This window comes from Megascapheus bottae, chromosome 16, assembly GCF_031878675.1.
Source record: "Megascapheus bottae isolate mThoBot1 chromosome 16, mThoBot2.hap1, whole genome shotgun sequence".
NCBI classification, from domain to species: Eukaryota; Metazoa; Chordata; class Mammalia; order Rodentia; family Geomyidae; genus Megascapheus; species Megascapheus bottae.
Genome location: NC_143524.1, coordinates 10,813,201 through 10,830,884, shown reverse-complemented (window position 1 = coordinate 10,830,884; position 17,684 = coordinate 10,813,201). Strand labels below are relative to the sequence as shown.

Genomic DNA, 17,684 nt, shown 5'->3' with positions numbered 1-17,684 from the left:
TCCCTTCTCTTCCCTAGTTCAAATAAACAAATAAACGAATATACAATACACTGGGTAAAAAAAATCAGATACAGTAACCACATGAGGTGAACATAAGGGGAAACAAAAGAGAAAAGAAGTAAGTTCACATAGTACATTATGAACAACAATCACAAAGATAAAACTCATTTCCATATCCTGGAGTTCATTTCATTTATTCTCATCCTATATGGCCATATGTACATAGCTTTTGAGCTATTGTGATCCCCTGTTAGGAGAATCCTTGATATGTACTATTATTACAAATGAGGGAAACCATGGAGCCTATGCTTCTTTGGGTCTAGCTTACTTCACTTTATAGGGTTTTTTCCCAAGTCTTTACATTTCCTTAAAAATGTCATTCTTTCTAATGGCAGCATAGAATTCCATTGTGTATAAGTACCACATCTTCTTGATACAATCATCTACTGAGGGGCATCTGGGTTGGTTCCATATCTGTGCTATAGTAAATACTGCTGCAGTGAACATCATTGTGCTAGTAATTTTAGTATGCCTTTGTTTCCAGACATTTGGGTAAATACCCAGGAGCGGGATTGCTGGGTCATAGGGAACCTCTATGTTTAGTCTTTTGGCAAATTGCCATACTGCTTTCCAGGGTGAGTAAACAAGTTAACAGTCCCCCACAATTGTGTAGTAGTGATCCCTTCTGGCCACATTCTCACCAGCATCTGTTATTATTAGATTTTTTGATACAGTCCATTCTAACTGGCTTGAGGTGGAATCTCAAAGTTGTTTTGATTTGCATTTCTTTTATGGCCAGGGTTGTTGAGCATTTCTTCATGTGTCTATAGGTCTTTCTTATTTCCTCTTCAGAGAAGTCTCTCTGCAAGCCCACTTTTTAATGGGACAGTTGTTTGTTTGAGGATTTGTTTTTGAGAGATTGCTTTTTGAGCTGTAGACATATTTTAGATATGAGGCCCTTGTCTGTTGAATGGCTAGTGAAGATCTTCTCCCCCTCTGTGGGCTTTCTAATGAACTTGCTAGCTATGCCTTTGCCATATAGAAGCTCTGCAATTTAATGCAGCCCATTTGTCCAAACATTCTTTAATTTGTTGTGTCTGGGTCTATAAGAAAATTTTGACCTGTGCTAAGGAGCCTTAGCGTATCTCCTATCCCTTACTGTAAAGTTTTCAGGGTATCTGCTTTTATCTCAGGGTCTTTGATCCATTTGGAATTAATTCTGTTTCAGGGTGACATATAAGGATCCAACGTTATTGTTCTACATGCAGTTAACCAGTTCTGCAGCACTATGTGTTTAAAAAGCTGTCTTCTTCCTATGTTTTTGGCTCCCTTATCGAAGATTAGGTGGTCATAAGTGTGTGGGCTGATTTCTGGGTCTTCAGTTCTATTCCATTGGTCCTCAGGCCTGTTCTTGTGCCAATACCAAGCTGTTTCTATTACTATAGCTCTGTAATAGAGTGTTAAGTCTGGTATTGATAGTCCTCAAGTTCTATTTTTTTCTGCTAAGGACTGTTTTTGTTATGTGGGGTCTTTTATAATTCCATATGAATTCTTGGATTGCTTCCAAGAATTGGGATATTGAGTGGTATTATTTTGAATTTGTAGATGACAGAATTGCCATTTTTATGATGTCGCCTTATTTTAATAGTGAAAACATTGATTCCTTTCTTCATGTTCTGCACAAAACGCCATTCCTATTGTAGTTGGGTGATGGTAGGTTCAGCCAGCTTCTAAAATATAGTCCATGGTGAGTGTTCCTTTGAACCTCAGTTTAACCTTCTAAACACTTTGACATAAACATGCCTTTGTATATTTTCTAGATATTTTTTGAATGGCTACATTTGAAAACATTTTTAGAATTTATCACTTTTCCTAACCTATCCACTAACTAAGCTTAATGATGTTATTTTTGACTTGACAACATCTGCCTCCAATGATGAAAATTTTATAAAAATGACATTGGAAGAATTGTACGCACAAATATTACCATATACATATAGAAAAACTGCTGTGCCTTAAAATTCATTTATTTCATTATTTGAAATCGGATAGGGAAGGGGGGAAAACAAGATTAGGGGTGGGGATGGGGGGAAGGAATTGGGGACCAAGATCTGAGAAAGGGTATCAAGGTTTGTAACGTAATACACCTTCTATCTGGTGAGTACAAATTAACCCTTCTATTAATTACAATAAAAATACATGAAACAAAGAAAATAATATATTGAATAAACCTTAGACTCTCCTAGCAGAGGTTTACAATAGAGCAAAACCTAGATACATAAGACCATATAGGATGAGGCTAAATGAAAAGACCTCCAGGATATAGAAACCAAAGCGGTATAATGAGTGATTGTTGTTCTTAATGTACTATGTTCTCTCTCATCTCTTTTGTGGTCCCTTGGTTATCTCATATTATTACAGTATTTTATGTTATCTGATATATTTTATACATATTTATTTGAAATAAAATAGGGAAGGGGGAAAACAACCTGAGGGGAGGGAGTGGGGGAGGGAAATGGGGTCAAAAACATGAGAAAGGGTAGCAATGTCTGTAAGTAATGCACCTTCTATCTGGTGAATATAATGTAACCCTTCTATTGATTACAATAAATATATATATAAAGAAAAAAAATCATGCTTATACAAAGATCATTCACAACAGTAGAATAAAGTTAAAATTTATCATATAACATTGTTATAAAATACAGAAGTGATTCTCTGTGACTCACTAGACAAGAGTTGTAAAGTATGTTATCCAAGATATAATCCATTAAATATATATATGTATATATAGGCATCTATGTACAAAGAATTTGTTCATATATTAACACTTTGGAAAAAAAACAAAAATACGGAGCAGGGAAACAATTAAAAATCACTCATGTAGGAAAAAAATGTAAACATTAAAAATAAAAGGATCTGAATAAATGAATATATAAAATATTTGAATCACTAATATACCAAAATATATAAATGAGTCTAATAATCATACATAGATATGTAACAAACCTCTAAAACTATTAGTCAAAAATAGTGATGTAATCAAATGCAAGTTACCTAGCATGTTTAAACTTCATTAAAATTCAAATTAAAACTATTATGAAATAATGCTGCGGTTACATTTTAACAGCTGGAGAAATCATGAAATAAAATAAATTACAGAATGGCATGAATGAAAACAATTGAGTAAATACAAGCCCTATGAATAATGACAACTATTGATGGATGCATGGGCAAAATGCTCCTAAAACATATTTGTAAATCCATTGATTTATCTTACAAATTAAATACCTCTGTTCCTGTTTCCTACGACAAATGGTCTGAGGTACACATGTTCTGTCAATGGATTTTGTATGTATGTATTTACCTCTGTTTCTGTGGGTGGAATGCATCTTTGTTGTACTATGTAATAGTCATTAAAAAATGAACGAGGCTGCTGTGTTCTGGACGTGGTCCTGGACTGCTATGTTGATACACTTCCTACTTTGCACTTGAGACTTGAAGGGCTGAGGACCATCATTAAAAGGAGTAGTGAATGCTGGCTGGTTATGTGCCAGTTCTTCAGAGAATTATTGCCATTTCTAGCCTTTTTTTCCAGCTTGGTACATTCTAGTGATTAAATTTTACATGAAGATGTGTGTGAGAATTCACCTAAAAGGGAATAGGTGAGAGCACTTGTCTGTTACTCCATCCACTCATCCGTAGTTTGGCAGATGATGGTCTCTGCCTGGTTAGTGGGTGTGTGTCCAAAAACGATTCCTTTTGGAAATGGAAAGACTTGGAAAAAAATCATATTAAGTGAAGTAAGCCAAACCCAAAGGAACATAGGCTCTATGGGTTCCCTCATTTGTAATAATTAGTACACATCTAGGAATCTCCTAGCAGAGGATCGCAATAGTTCAAAAGCTATGTACATATGGTCATATAGGATGAGACTAAATGAAAGGATCTTTAGGATATGGAAACAAGATCTTTATCTTGTGTGGTTGTTGTTCTTAATGTATTATATTGTTTCTTTTCTCTTTTTTGCCCTTATGGTTAATCTCATATTGTTACTGTATCTGACTTTGTTACTTTGGATATTATATATGTGTTTATTTGTTTATTTGAAATAGGAAAGGGAAGTATGGAAAACAAGATGATTGGGAGGGGGCAAGGGAAGGGAAATGGGGATAAAAACATGAGAGGGACTGTAAATGTGTGAGAAGTAATGCACCTACTACCTAATTAATGTAACTGTAACTCCTCTGTACATTATCCCAGTAATAAAAAACTAAAAAAAAAATAAAAATAAAGATTCCCTTTGGACATCAGGGAACTGGACCCATTTAAAACTCTGAAATCTGCATTTTGAGTGATTCTATTTTGATATTATTTTCATCACATTAAAGAATACTTTGTGTTCTCATATTTGAAGACATGTTTTCTGTATTTAACTTTATTAATTATTTTTAGAGCAAGGGTAGAAGAGAGTCCTGGTTTAACAAATCAGTTTATGAATACAATGCAATCTTGATCCATGCCCACAATTCTCACCCTCCCACCTCAACCTACTGCCTTCCTTAATTTTATGATCACAAGTATAAAGAGAGGTTAGGCACTTTCACAACTACTATTAGGGCTACATACATTTTAGTTGTTGTGCCAAACTCCTTGAACAGCAGGCAGGATGATCTAGATCAATTAGAAGGCTACATGGGAGAGGAGTGGTGATCCCCAGGGTAAAAAAGAGTTTGTACATAAAGAGCATCTTTTGTTCTGACAAAAATACATCTGAGAAGATTTCATTTCACCTAAAGAAATTTACCTGATCTTAAAAAAAACTACTTTCATACACTTTTTGAAATCAATAAAGGTTAAGTATTTCATTTAATCTAGCTTCAAATAGGTAAGCATGACCTTATTCTCTCTAAAACCAGTTTATTTCTGCAGTTAACTGTAGGTTTGGGATTATAAAATTGTCCTCCAATCATAGAAAATTAAAATAAAATATTCATGTTTCCAATTTCAAAAATGAATATAATTGAGTTTATGTTTTCTCAATATTATTATTGCAAGACCACATGACTCCAAAATGAGCCTTTATTCTAGTCGTCTATAATCAAAGTCTTTTCTGTTTTAAACATTGTCTAGATATGCTATCAATACTGAATGACTGGAATGAATGTGACTGAAATATAATGAAAATATCATAGGGTAGCATAATAGATACCATTTTGAGATTGAAGTAGTAACTTCCTAATAGCATTATTAATTAATGATTTGTGTTCATTATTGAAATAATTTAAGAACATTTTCTTTTAGTAGGGGCACCTATTATTCTTTTTCCCTTTTTTCTTCATGCCTTTATCTACTATAAAAAGACTGGGCATATTTATTCAATGGTTTCATGTACAAGTCCATGCATGCATTTTTGTAATGCTACAATCTGGACATACTCCGCTCTCCATTTCTATCATGTCTTCATGAAGTATGAGTTCAAAATTCGTTTTCACAGAATGAACTAATTTCCTCCTGCTTCTTCCTCTAACTTCTAATCTAGTCTCCCCTCAGTGAGATCATAACAGAGCATTTCAACATCTCTAAAACCAAATGTTAAACAACATATTAACAACTTTATGGGTGAGTTTAGGAATATTTATTGTTTGTCTAGCAAATGCAAAAGGATAAAATAAAATTCAGTAACAGACTTTGGATATGCAACCTGTACATGGTTGCTGACTTGTGTGTCTATGTGTATGCTAATGCATGCATATGTGTAAATGTATATTTGAAGCTAATAGGCTCATGAATGTCCAGATTTTATCAGTATGAGTACATGGCTGTTGGAATGTCTACTTTACATTATGCTAGTTCCATTACATGTCAAACCACTTACCACATAATATGGATGTGACCTAGATAGTATTGAGACTAAGGAGAAGCCATTTCTTCATGTATGAATGTAGTGACAGCAATTCCCTGACTCAGACAAGCCTTCCCTATGATCATGCATACTGATGCACAGGTAAGACCAGCTTAAGCTGAACCTCAGAGTGAGGTCTTAATTGGAGCTACAAATCATTGCTATGACTTGCTTACAATGAAGGTGAAGGAGTCAATTTAAATGGGAAGCTGATGAATCAAATTCTGTGAAAGTATACATCCTGTACTGGAGAGAAAACAATGAAGAGCAAGATATTTACCTAGTAACAATTAAGAACCATAATAAAATCTAGCCACGTGCGGTGGCTCGTGCTTGTAATTCTAGCTACTTAGGAGGCTGAGATCTGAGGATCAAATTTCAAAGCCAGCCTGGGTACAAAAGGACCTGAGACTCTTATCTCCAGTTAGCCTCTAGAAAATGGGAACTGGGGCTTGGCTCAAGGCTAGGGCCGTAGCTTTGAGCTGAAGGACTCAAGGACAGCACCCAGGCCAAGTTCAAGCCCCATGACCCACAAAAAAGAAGAAGAAGAAAATCTGTAGTAACACTGAAATAAATATACTCTTTATATGAACACACATACACTCACACAACAGAAATGACAAAATGGGGTAAAGAAGGTGTGCAAAAAGCAGTAATAACGAGGAAAGGAGTAATTTAGGACAAAGAGATATGTTGTAGATGGTATTAGTTCTCCACAATAAACACATAATTCAAGTGAACATGTTCTACTTAGAATTGCTTTCTCAAGCACTTTGAGAAAAATTGTGGAAGATTCACTATTCTTGCCTCTGTACAACCTAATAGGTTATCACTGCTTACTTCCCAGACATTATGTTATAATGCAACCAATTTTAATTTAGGGGAATATTTACTACAATATGGAATATGATATATTATTGCTATTATTATAAAATAATGATAGTGTTTATTACAATAATATTAAATAATATAATTTGTAATAATAAAATGGCCTATTTTTGCCAAACATCAAAATTGAACCATATTTTGAAAATACCCCAGCATATTTGCAGTCAAAATTAGGTGTAATCATTAAAAGATTTTAAGGATGCCATATAAAATGCTTTTGAACAATGAAGTGAATTTGGAATTGGTGATAATAGAGAACAGAAATGAGGTCCACACCATCAAAATAGAAATTAAAGAATGGTTGCTCTGTATAACATAGATTTTCGGTTTGGGGAGGTTGGATATTCTAAATATAGTATAATTTGGTATATCTCCTTATAATAAAAGTAAAGATAATATTTAACAATGATGAAAAAGACCCATATATTCCCTATTGTTAGTTGCTAATGGAGAAAAACATAAGTTAAATGATTTTAAAGCATCTAAGATAAAAATACTGTGATGAAAGTTAGTTGTAGAGCATTTAGCAGTTGATTTTAGAGCACACAGGATAAATAATGTACTTTTCTTGGATCATACTTATAAAAACAAGTACTGAGAATGGAGAAATGAATTATGCTTCTGATTAAATCATTTCTACAGATGAACCCTGAACATATCAGACCTGAGGATAACGAGTCCACAGTGAAGCAATTTCTCCTACTGGGCTTCTCTGACCTTCCAAACCTCCAAGGGTTCCTGTCTGGAGTCTTCTTCATCATTTACTTAATTATCCTTCTTGGAAACAGCCTCATCATCATAATTACCAGACTTAACCCTGCCCTGCAGAAACCCATGTATTTTTTCCTGGCAAATTTTTCTTTCCTGGAAATTTGTTATGTGTCAGTCACTCTGCCTAGGATTCTGGTCAGCATTTGGACTCAGGACAGAGCCACGAGTGTGCTGGCTTGTGCCATCCAGTTGTGCTTTTTCCTCATTCTAGGAACCACCGAGTGTCTCCTCCTGGCTGTGATGTCCTATGACCGCTATGTGGCCATCTGCTGCCCTCTCCACTATCCTCTAGTCATGACCCCAACAAAGTGCATTCAGCTGGCTGCTGGATCCTGGCTCAGTGGAATCCCAGTCCAGATAGGACAGACCTGTCAAATATTCTCCCTTCCTTTTTGCAAGTCTAGCCACATCGACCACTTCTTCTGTGACATTCCCCCCATTGTGAAACTGGCATGTGGGGACACTTCTGTGCATGAGCTCTCTGTCTATGTAGTAGTCATACTGGTTGCTGCTGTCCCTTTTCTGTTGATCCTTGCTTCTTATAGCAAAATAATTTCCACCATTCTGAGGTTGCCAACAGCCCAAGGTCGAGGGAAGGCCTTTTCCACCTGCTCTTCTCACCTGCTCGTGGTAGTCTTATTTTATGGATCTGCTAGCATTACCTACTTCAGGCCCAAATCCAGCCATTCTGCAGGAACTGACAGATTGCTCTCTCTTTTCTACACCATTGTGACTCCCATGATGAATCCACTGATATACAGCCTTAGGAACACGGAAGTGATTGCAGCACTGAAAAAATTATTCCTTAAAACATAGTCTCCTATATTTTCTTGGAATTTAACAGGGTTAATGCCACCGGCCATTCTGTCTTTTCATAGTTATAAAGGAAACATTGCATTCTCGACTCAGAATGTATTGTCATGTAACGTATATATTTTTTGTTATATTGAAACCTCATTCTGAATTTACTCAGCCAGACTATATAGTATACTAACTCATCTGTCTAAAACATTCTTTATGCCTAAAGAAAAATATTTTTATAAATAAAACTGCAATATGCTACTCCTTCCCTGTAAATGTATAGGCACTAGGCAAAAGTTATGGGTTATTGCTTGAATTTAATGAAAACCTATTTACCTAAATGATATACTAATATTCCTCTTTGTTGACATTATTTCTTTTAAATCTATACTACATGTATAGTAGTAATGTTAAGTAAGGAACATTGACTGAGCAAATAACAAGATGTGTAAATTCATAGACTAAATGGTTTACCTCACTATGAATCATTGGAAAAATTCTAGAGATTTTTTTTGAGTGAGCAAGCATTTAACTGTATTTAATTTTTTAGCAAGTTATGTCAAATGCTTCTATCATTACCCCAAAAAGTAAATGAGCATCCATGGAACCCTCTTCCTAATAACTACTTGTGTATATACTCATAGAACACTCAGATATTTTTGATATCACCCATATTTCCTTCTGAATTATTGTTGTATTTAGTTCATTTTTAGCTATGTCTTAATTCCACCCAAATATCATCCATATTTCCTTCTATTTACAAAATAAAATGTAATCACTGCAAGGTGAAGGAATGTGCTCGATATTATTTCAAGATGACTCAGCCTGCAAAAGAGAGGTTTGGGAGTGACATCAATCCTTTTGAGCAATGCAGATCAGCAAATCTTTCATTTTTGTACAGGATGTGAAGTCTTCTCTAGGTACACCCAGAGGAGGAAGTAGGGCTTGGTCACAGGATTATGGTTGTTGTTAATCACTGTTGTGACTCACATCTACATAGACAACCATCACTGCCTAAGCATTCCCATTTGTGATTTCATCAGGTGGTGAGAAGGAATGGCTTGATGCATAGATTGAAGATCTGGAAGCCAGAGCTCGGAAAAGTGACCCACATGTGTGTGGAGCTGCTTGTTTGAAAGCCTTTAAGATCCACTGGGTTCTTACTGCCTCCAAACCAAACCCCAAAGCTTCATGAAGAGCAACTTTTGTTTGTGAATTGGAGCAAGATTATATTTTCCTGGAAGTATCTAACCTGGTGACCAGTTGTTCTACTGTTTTGCTGCTGTCACCTCTATGAGGAAATGGGTATTTCCCTACACAGTTTTCATTAGTGTCATCTAACCTGGTGACCAGCTGTTCCACTGTTTTGCTGCTGTCACCTCTATGAGGAAATGGGTATTTCCCTGACAGTTTTCATTAGTGTCATTTAGTTGTCCAAGGGACTTGCAGTTTTGCATGCCCATTTTTGTCAATAATGTACCTTGATCTGACTTAATCACTCTACCAGTTGGCCCTCATCTCTGCCATATCAATTGCAACAACCTTGTAGTTCCCTTTTCATACAGATTGTCTCAAGGATATTTCAGAGATTTTTTTATCACTCTCCTCTAATGCTCTCTTTTCCTCCCCATCCTCTAACACAATTACAGATATGCTTTCTGGATATATGTTTTTGGGATCTTATGTGGGTTTATACATATGTCCATCTTTTAGATCTAACGTAAACACATGAGATGATAATGGAAACTTTGTCCTTCTGAGTCTCGCCTACCTCACTTTCACAAAGATCAACAGCTTCATCCATTTCTCTGCAAACAATAGAATTTCATTCTTGGTGCTTCCATAGCTTGGCTGTTGTGCTGAGGCACAATACCTGGGTGCACCTAGTTGTATTGTATCCTGACTTACATTATTACAGACATACATAAACTGATATCCTTGGATCATATGGAAGTTCCATTTTTAATTTCTTGGGAAAAATAAACCCTCAATACCAGCTTCTATAGTGTGTACACTAATTTATATCCCCACTAACATTGTATAAGAATACCTTCTTCCCACATTCTTGCCAATTTTTTATAGCATATAATTTTAATTTTCTGACTACCTATCTAATTATTGATTATCTTTTATCATATGCAAGCTTTCTATGGATTTTGAAAAATGGGGTAGAAAATGAAGGCCTGTGCATAATTTCAAGCCTCCTTTATTGAAAGTCATTTTACTGAAAAGAAAGAAATCTGTAATGACATGCAAAGTACATATTGGAACACAAGGAAAACAAAATTGGATTTAACAATTTACTTTCTTGGATGAGAGTACAGTGAATAATGGTGGGCAACACCTCTTTCCTGCTCATTCCTCCTACTCCAACCCCAACTTTCTTAATTTTGTAGGATATGCATTGAATTTCATAAGTGCATTTTTATACACATTTGGTCATATATTCTTTGATTTCTAGTATTATTTCTGATATAAAGTGTTTAATGATCTCCATTATACCAATGTTTGCTCTTTTTTTCTTTTTTTTTTTTTTACTTCAGTCGACCTAAAACTCCCTGACTTTCTCTCCCACCTAATGGGTAATAAAAGATCTCTACAAAAAAAGGACATCTTAGCATTTAGAAACTGTTGGATGTGTTTGAATACTGATAGTTCATAAGATTGTAGGAAATTATGATCTTTTTTCATATATTTTTTAATGTAATTAATAGAAGGGTTACATGATATTTGCCAGATAAGAGGTGCATTAATTCACATACATTGATACCCTTTCACATGTCTTGGTCCCCATTTCCCTCCTCCCACCCCCACCCCTCATCTTGTTTTCCCCCCTTCCCTAACCAATTTCAAATAACCAAATATAAATATATCCGATATATCAGATGACAAAGTGAGATACTGTAATAATATGAGATAACCAAGGGACAGCAAAAGAGATGAGAGATACCATAGTACCTTAAGGACAACAATCATTCATTATATGACTTTTGTTTCTATATCCTAGAGGTCCTTTCATTTAGCATCATACTATATGGCCTTTTGTATCAAGGTTTTGCTCTATTGCAAATCTCTGCTAGGAAAGCCCAAGGTTTCTACTGATTATGACAAATGAGGGAAACCACTGAGCCTAAGTTCCTTTGAGTCTGGCTTACTTCACTTAATATGATTTTTTCTGTCTTTCCATTTCCTAACAAATGGGGCAATGTTGTTTTTTCTGACAGCAGCATAGAATTCCATTGTGTACAAATACCACATATTGTTGATCCATTCATCAACCAAGGGACATCTAGGTTGGTTCCATATCTTTGCTATGGTAAATAGTGCTGTAATCCAGCATAAATATTTTTTTCAATTCCTAAATGTCTAAGAAATCATACAAATACATATGTGAGCATTCACATACTCCAGTGCTCAAACTACAAGGTGGCGAAATGTTAGTAAAACTATATTCTAGAAGTAATAAAGATTTTAAATAAAAACTAATAAACACATCTGTTTAAGTAGTATGAATGAAACATATGCATATATTTTTAAGTAATTATATTTGTTGAGTTACAGGCAAACACTCATACTATCATTTGTAACATTTTAGTTGAAAGATGAAAGCTATATTAAAATTTCATGTAGCATTATTTATATTATTAGACATCTTTCATGTTGTGTATTGTGTTATACCTACATTCCCAGCTATCTAAGAGGCAAAGTATCTTGTGTTAAAGACCAGACAAAGTAAAGATAACAATACTCTTTTACTAGAGGATAAGAAATCCTGGTGTTAGTGATTCAATAGACCTGAAATTTAGAAGACTGTGATTCTAAGTCAGTGGTGGAAAAATGTCTGCGGGACTCCATCTCAAAGATCAATATCAAAATGCCATGCTGTAGACATGGCCCCAGTGGCCAAAATATCAGCAAGCAAGCTGAGTCAATATGAGGCCCTGAATTCAATTCTCAGTATCAGAAAGAAAGACATACTTCCATGCATATTCATTAGAATTCAAAAAGTATCGTTTTGGCCATGTGTTCCTTCATTCAGCTTAATGTTTTTAAGGTTTATTTGTATCATAGCATTTATCAAGTAGTTAAATAATGGGAACGAAGATGTGGCCCAGATGACAGAGAGCCAGCCAATAGGCAATAACATCAGGTATCTTAGACAAAAAAAAGAAGGAAGCCAAATAGTGTTAACTTCTTGAACATATTGCTGCTTCAAAGTTCATAAATTCCATTAACCCAAACCTTAAACTAATTTATAATCTGAGATCATGTAGCTATTTAAAAAATTAACCTATTTATTTACACAGTGGTGTGATTTCATACAGATTGATGTTTGGAAGTTACTAGAAAATGCCATTAGAAGAATTATATTCATTGTATTTAATCACATAAAAGCGGCACATTTTACTTATAGCTTTATTTTGCTCTTTCTTTTGAAATATCATAAATTTTTGGTAGCTAGAAATAACTTTTCATTATTGTATTGTACATGATTGATTTTATGATATAAAGGCAAATCTGAATATTTACAATAGTTTTAGAGCATGAAAGTCCTAAAATATGGGCTATACCAATATATTATTTTTCAACACTTGATTTAACAGTGACAGTATTTATTGCTAAACTAATTAATGTAAAATAAAACTATAGTGAAAGTTTTACATGTGTTAAGTTGAACATCATTATTCAGTGTTTTTTCTTGAATATAAATCTAGAAAAGAGATTTGGGAATCATACAGTATTTCCATTCAGAATCATAATAAGCATTTTCAGACCATTTTGGAGTACAGACTTTCTTTCCTCTCCAATGTAAGATACATGGTTGTCTAATGTCCAAGTCCTTATATTTTAAGTAAGTTCACATTGCTCACTTCTTAATTCAGACAATATTGCATGAAGGTTTTGATTTTTAATTACCTGAGTTCTTATAAAATTTGTTATAATATATGATATAAATTTGTACCCAAGTAAAGTGATAAGTCAGTTAATAAGGTTGTGAAGCTCCTCACTGTTACAAGAATTTCCAAACATTATAGCCTACAGGGCACTCTGTGGTTGTTCTGTGTACAAAGTAAAGAGCTCAAAGGGATACACCTTGCAGAAGAATGACAATTCACAGAGAAGGAAAAAAGGCAAGTGAAAACAAACCTTAGATAAATATAGGTTGAAGACCATTTTATAGGGTGTTGCCACTGCCAGAGGGAAGAATGACTGTGTAAAGATGAGCCATGGTGATTTGCTTCTAGAGAGAGAGCGAGAGCAATACTTGTCACAGGAGACTGGAAGTTAATAGACATGACTTTAATTCAAAACCTCTTGTTCACTGGATCATTGAACAATATTATCATTCTCTTCTGCACTTATGTAGCTCATAACCACTATATATCTGTGTAGTTTCTGTGCTGTTCATTTGCCCATATGTAACATTGCTATGCCATGCTTCTGTGTGGAAACTTAAGTGGACAGCATAAAGGAATGATCAATATATAGAAGATGGATTGTAATAGTAACTCACAACATATAGGCATTCAAAAAATTTCCCTTGATAAATAAAAATGTCATAAATCACTGATGATGGGGGGGGCAAAGGGAGTAGTTTAGGGATACTAAGCAGAAAATTATTCCTTTTTGAGCAACTTGGCTAGTATAGACCCCTAAAATGGTATAAATGGCAGAATGGTGTGTTTTGCTGTAGTTCATCTGACACACTATGTATCCTAAGATACAAGGTGTATTATAGCAAATCTGCCTAAGCATACTTCATTGTTTTGAATCTTCTAAAGAAATCTTCCCCGATATCTTACCAAATTTGAAAATTTTAGAAATGTAATTTGGAAGTTGGAGAAATGGACAATCACAAATCCTCAGTCATTCTGATCTGTATAGCAAGACCCTACAGGGGAAAAGCTGGGGAAAGGAAAGCTAAAGTTAATGCAGTCAATTCTATTTTGTACTTCTCATTTTCCAGGGAGAAATATATGTAATTTTCACAATAGAAGCCAGAGTGTGACAAGACTGGAGAACTACATTATTTATTTACTATTCTGCATGAATTATACAGATATTCATTACAGTAAAATGAAACAGTCAAGCCAGTTTGGTATTCTTGTTTTGTAAATCAAATTTTAGTAATACAAATCTAACTAGGAGCATTTGAGACATAAAAATTTAAAACCAACGTTTATTCTTCAGCTTTAACATGGCCTCTTGCACATCCTTGTTCCTCAAGCTGTAAATCAGAGGGTTCAGCATGGGAATCACGAGGGTGTAAAACAGGGAGGTCATCTTGTCTTGATCTAGGGAGTAGGAAGAACTCGGCCGGAAATACATGAAGAGCACAGTTCCCTGGAAAATGGCCACTGCCGTTAAGTGTGAGGCACAGGTGGAGAAAGCTTTGAACCTACCCTCAGCGGAGTGGATCTTCAAGACTGATAAGAAAATGTAGCAGTATGAGACGAGGACTCCTGAGATGGTGCTTAGCTCAATAAAACCAAAAATGATGAATATTGCTAACTCATTGACTTGTGTATCTGAACAAGACAGTAGTAAGATGGGAGGGATATCACAAAAGAAATGATCAATATCATTGGACCCACAGAAGCATAAGCGGAATGCCAGTGTGGTGTGGATCAAGGCATCAGCTGTTCCCAGCAGGTAAACTCCTGCCATGAGCAGGGCGCACATTCTACTGGACATGTTCACTGTATAGAGCAGGGGATTGCTGATCGCCTTGTACCTGTCAAAGGCCATCACAGCCAGCAGCATGCACTCAGAATCTACAAACGTACAGCCAATAAAGAATTGCAGAGCACAGCCAAAGAAAGGAATTGCTTTGTTCTTGCTAAATATGTCGACCAGCATCTTGGGCCCAATTGCCGTGGAATAACAGAGGTCACAGAAAGAGAGGTGGCTGAGGAAGAAGTACATGGGTGTGTGGAGCTGGGGGTCCACACGGATTAAAGTGATCATTCCGACGTTCCCAAGAAGACTAATTAGATAAACAAGTAAAAACACAATAAATAGGATCATTTTCATTTCAGGCTTATTGGTAATTCCCATCAGAATGAAGTCAGTAAATGTGGAACAATTCCCCTTGTCCATTCTTCTTTATCTTTGCCTGTTTTTGAAAGAATGATCAAGAAAATGATAGGTTTATAATTTGCATGCATCCTGATAAAAATGTATCTCTAAGCAGAACACATTTTGTTTCTTGTCATTTTCTTGTCAGGACAATTGCTTATCTATACGACATTTAAATAAACGTTGCTATCTATTTAAAATGTTTAAAAGTCATGATTTTCCCAAATAGGCAGGTGAGAAACTTTCAGAGTTTCTGTTATTATAAAGTAACTGATTTTTGTTTTAATTCCCTAATATGTCTTGTAGATTTAGGCAAACTGAAGTTTTAGGTAATCTTCAAGGTAATATGAAATGAACATAAATAGGAAAAGTTAAAGCTATATAAGAGTATTCTGTTCTTGCTGTGTCAGGGTGTTTGCACTGACCCTCCAAAGGATTGTGTGACTATTTGAAACATGAAAATCATTTAGAAAGATTGTGGTATTATTTTAGAAGCACCGCATTGACTCTTAAAGATAAAAGTTACTTATTATTTATGTCTTCTTGTTTTGATGTCTTCTTTAATATTTGATACACTGCAAGAGGAGTCTTATCAACCTGTCTTTGTAAATGTTTTGTTTCCCCTCTCCCCCACCATTTTCATTACCTCTTTGTAGAAGTGTTCTTGTGATCAAGGAGGTTTTGCTTCTTTCTGACCAAACACAAATCCTAAAAAGAAGAAAATAAAGGTTACGTACCACATATACTTACATTAAATTCAATTTTAAATAGTCTTAAATTAAAAATATGTAAATGAGTAGATATTAAATATGTCCCATATTACTATTTATATATGAAAATTAGAATGTAATGACATATTTGTCAGTGCTTTTAGATGTAACAAAGTTCTTTTTAGTGATGCAAGTAAAATTGAATCTGAGTATTCTTACAAAGTCATGGGCTGATTATGTTATTTGATATCAAACATCCATTCTGTTGTTTATATATACCTGCCTAGTTATAAAAAATATGAAGGGTTTGTATAATATTAGACAAAACTGGAAATAATCAATGTTACACTTTTAGGATATATATTAAATCAAGCCCAACTCTTTTAATGCAGATCAAAAACAATATCCATTTAAAGTGAGTATTAAATTCACCACAGAAAAAATAACTCATTGAAAATTTTCTGGTTTTTTATGTAATTTTCTTTATTTTTTCTACAGTTATGCCTCAGTCAAGTTCCTACCTGTGATGAGCAAGTCTTTGGTAAATGAACATGACGCAGGGAGCATTTTATTTTAGCGGATATCATTTGGGACTTGAACCTTTGAAGCTATTTCCCTCAGGCCTTGGTGAGATTAATTATGTTCTTGTGTCTGTATGGTCCTCTGAAAATGTAATCACCATTTTAGAAAGTTGAACATCTTCATCCTTATGACCAAATTAAACCAGATGAGAAAGAAAGTTGTAAATTACTTTCCTAACTGTATGCTATAGTCAAACTTCTCTTTTCCAATGAAGACAGACATTTTGTGAAGTTCTTTTTTCTCATATATTTTTTATTGTAATTAAAAGAAGGGTTACATTATATTCACCAGATAGAGGGTGCATTACTTCACATACATTGATACCCTTTCTCATGTACATTTTGTGAAGTTCTAAACCAGTTTATTTGACCATTCTTAGACCTTTCCTGTGCTCCAGATATTCTACCTTTTAAAGCCTGTCCATAAGCATCACTGAATTGTTTTATGCTTTGATACAATTATTTTATTTTATATAGGATATAATAAATATCATAAGTACTTGCCATTTTACAATAAATCCTTCTTTTGTTTGTAATTCATTCATTAGATTGTGCAGACAATGTCATGATCTAATTCCAAAGCATTTTTATCCCTTCTTCAAGAAATTGGCACATATTTTCAGGAGCACTCCCTTATCCTCTCTTCAATATCAGTAGAAAATGATTATCTATTTCTAATGTTATGTACAGTAAATGCAGAAAGGATTATACAATAAAATACATGGCTTTCTAAAACATTTTAAAAATTTATATGAATGCATATGAAGTTTGCCTGTGTTGTTGTATGTGTCAGAAAATTTTTACATGGCTAAATAATACTTCTTTAGATACACATCCACACATCTACACACACACACACACACACACACACACACACACATATTTCATTGCCAATTCATTGAAGAAAATTTGGTTTATTACTACTTTTTGGTTAATATATATGCCAAT

General features: G+C 34.6%; 2 protein-coding genes across 2 annotated transcripts; one reads left to right on the top strand and one right to left on the bottom strand.

Annotated features, from left to right (window-relative positions):
- The first annotated feature begins 7,426 nt into the window (after positions 1 to 7,426).
- Positions 7,427 to 8,380, top strand: LOC150052760 (olfactory receptor 10AG1-like). Its single transcript, XM_090348831.1, has one exon. The coding sequence runs from the start codon at positions 7,436 to 7,438 to the stop codon at positions 8,378 to 8,380; it is 945 nt and encodes a 314-aa protein (XP_090204957.1). The 5' UTR covers positions 7,427 to 7,435.
- A 6,153-nt stretch (positions 8,381 to 14,533) lies between these two features.
- Positions 14,534 to 15,466, bottom strand: LOC150052759 (olfactory receptor 5W2-like). The gene has a single exon (XM_090348830.1). It carries the CDS (start codon positions 15,464 to 15,466, stop codon positions 14,534 to 14,536), a length of 933 nt encoding a protein of 310 aa, XP_090204956.1.
- Positions 15,467 to 17,684: the final 2,218 nt, after the last annotated feature.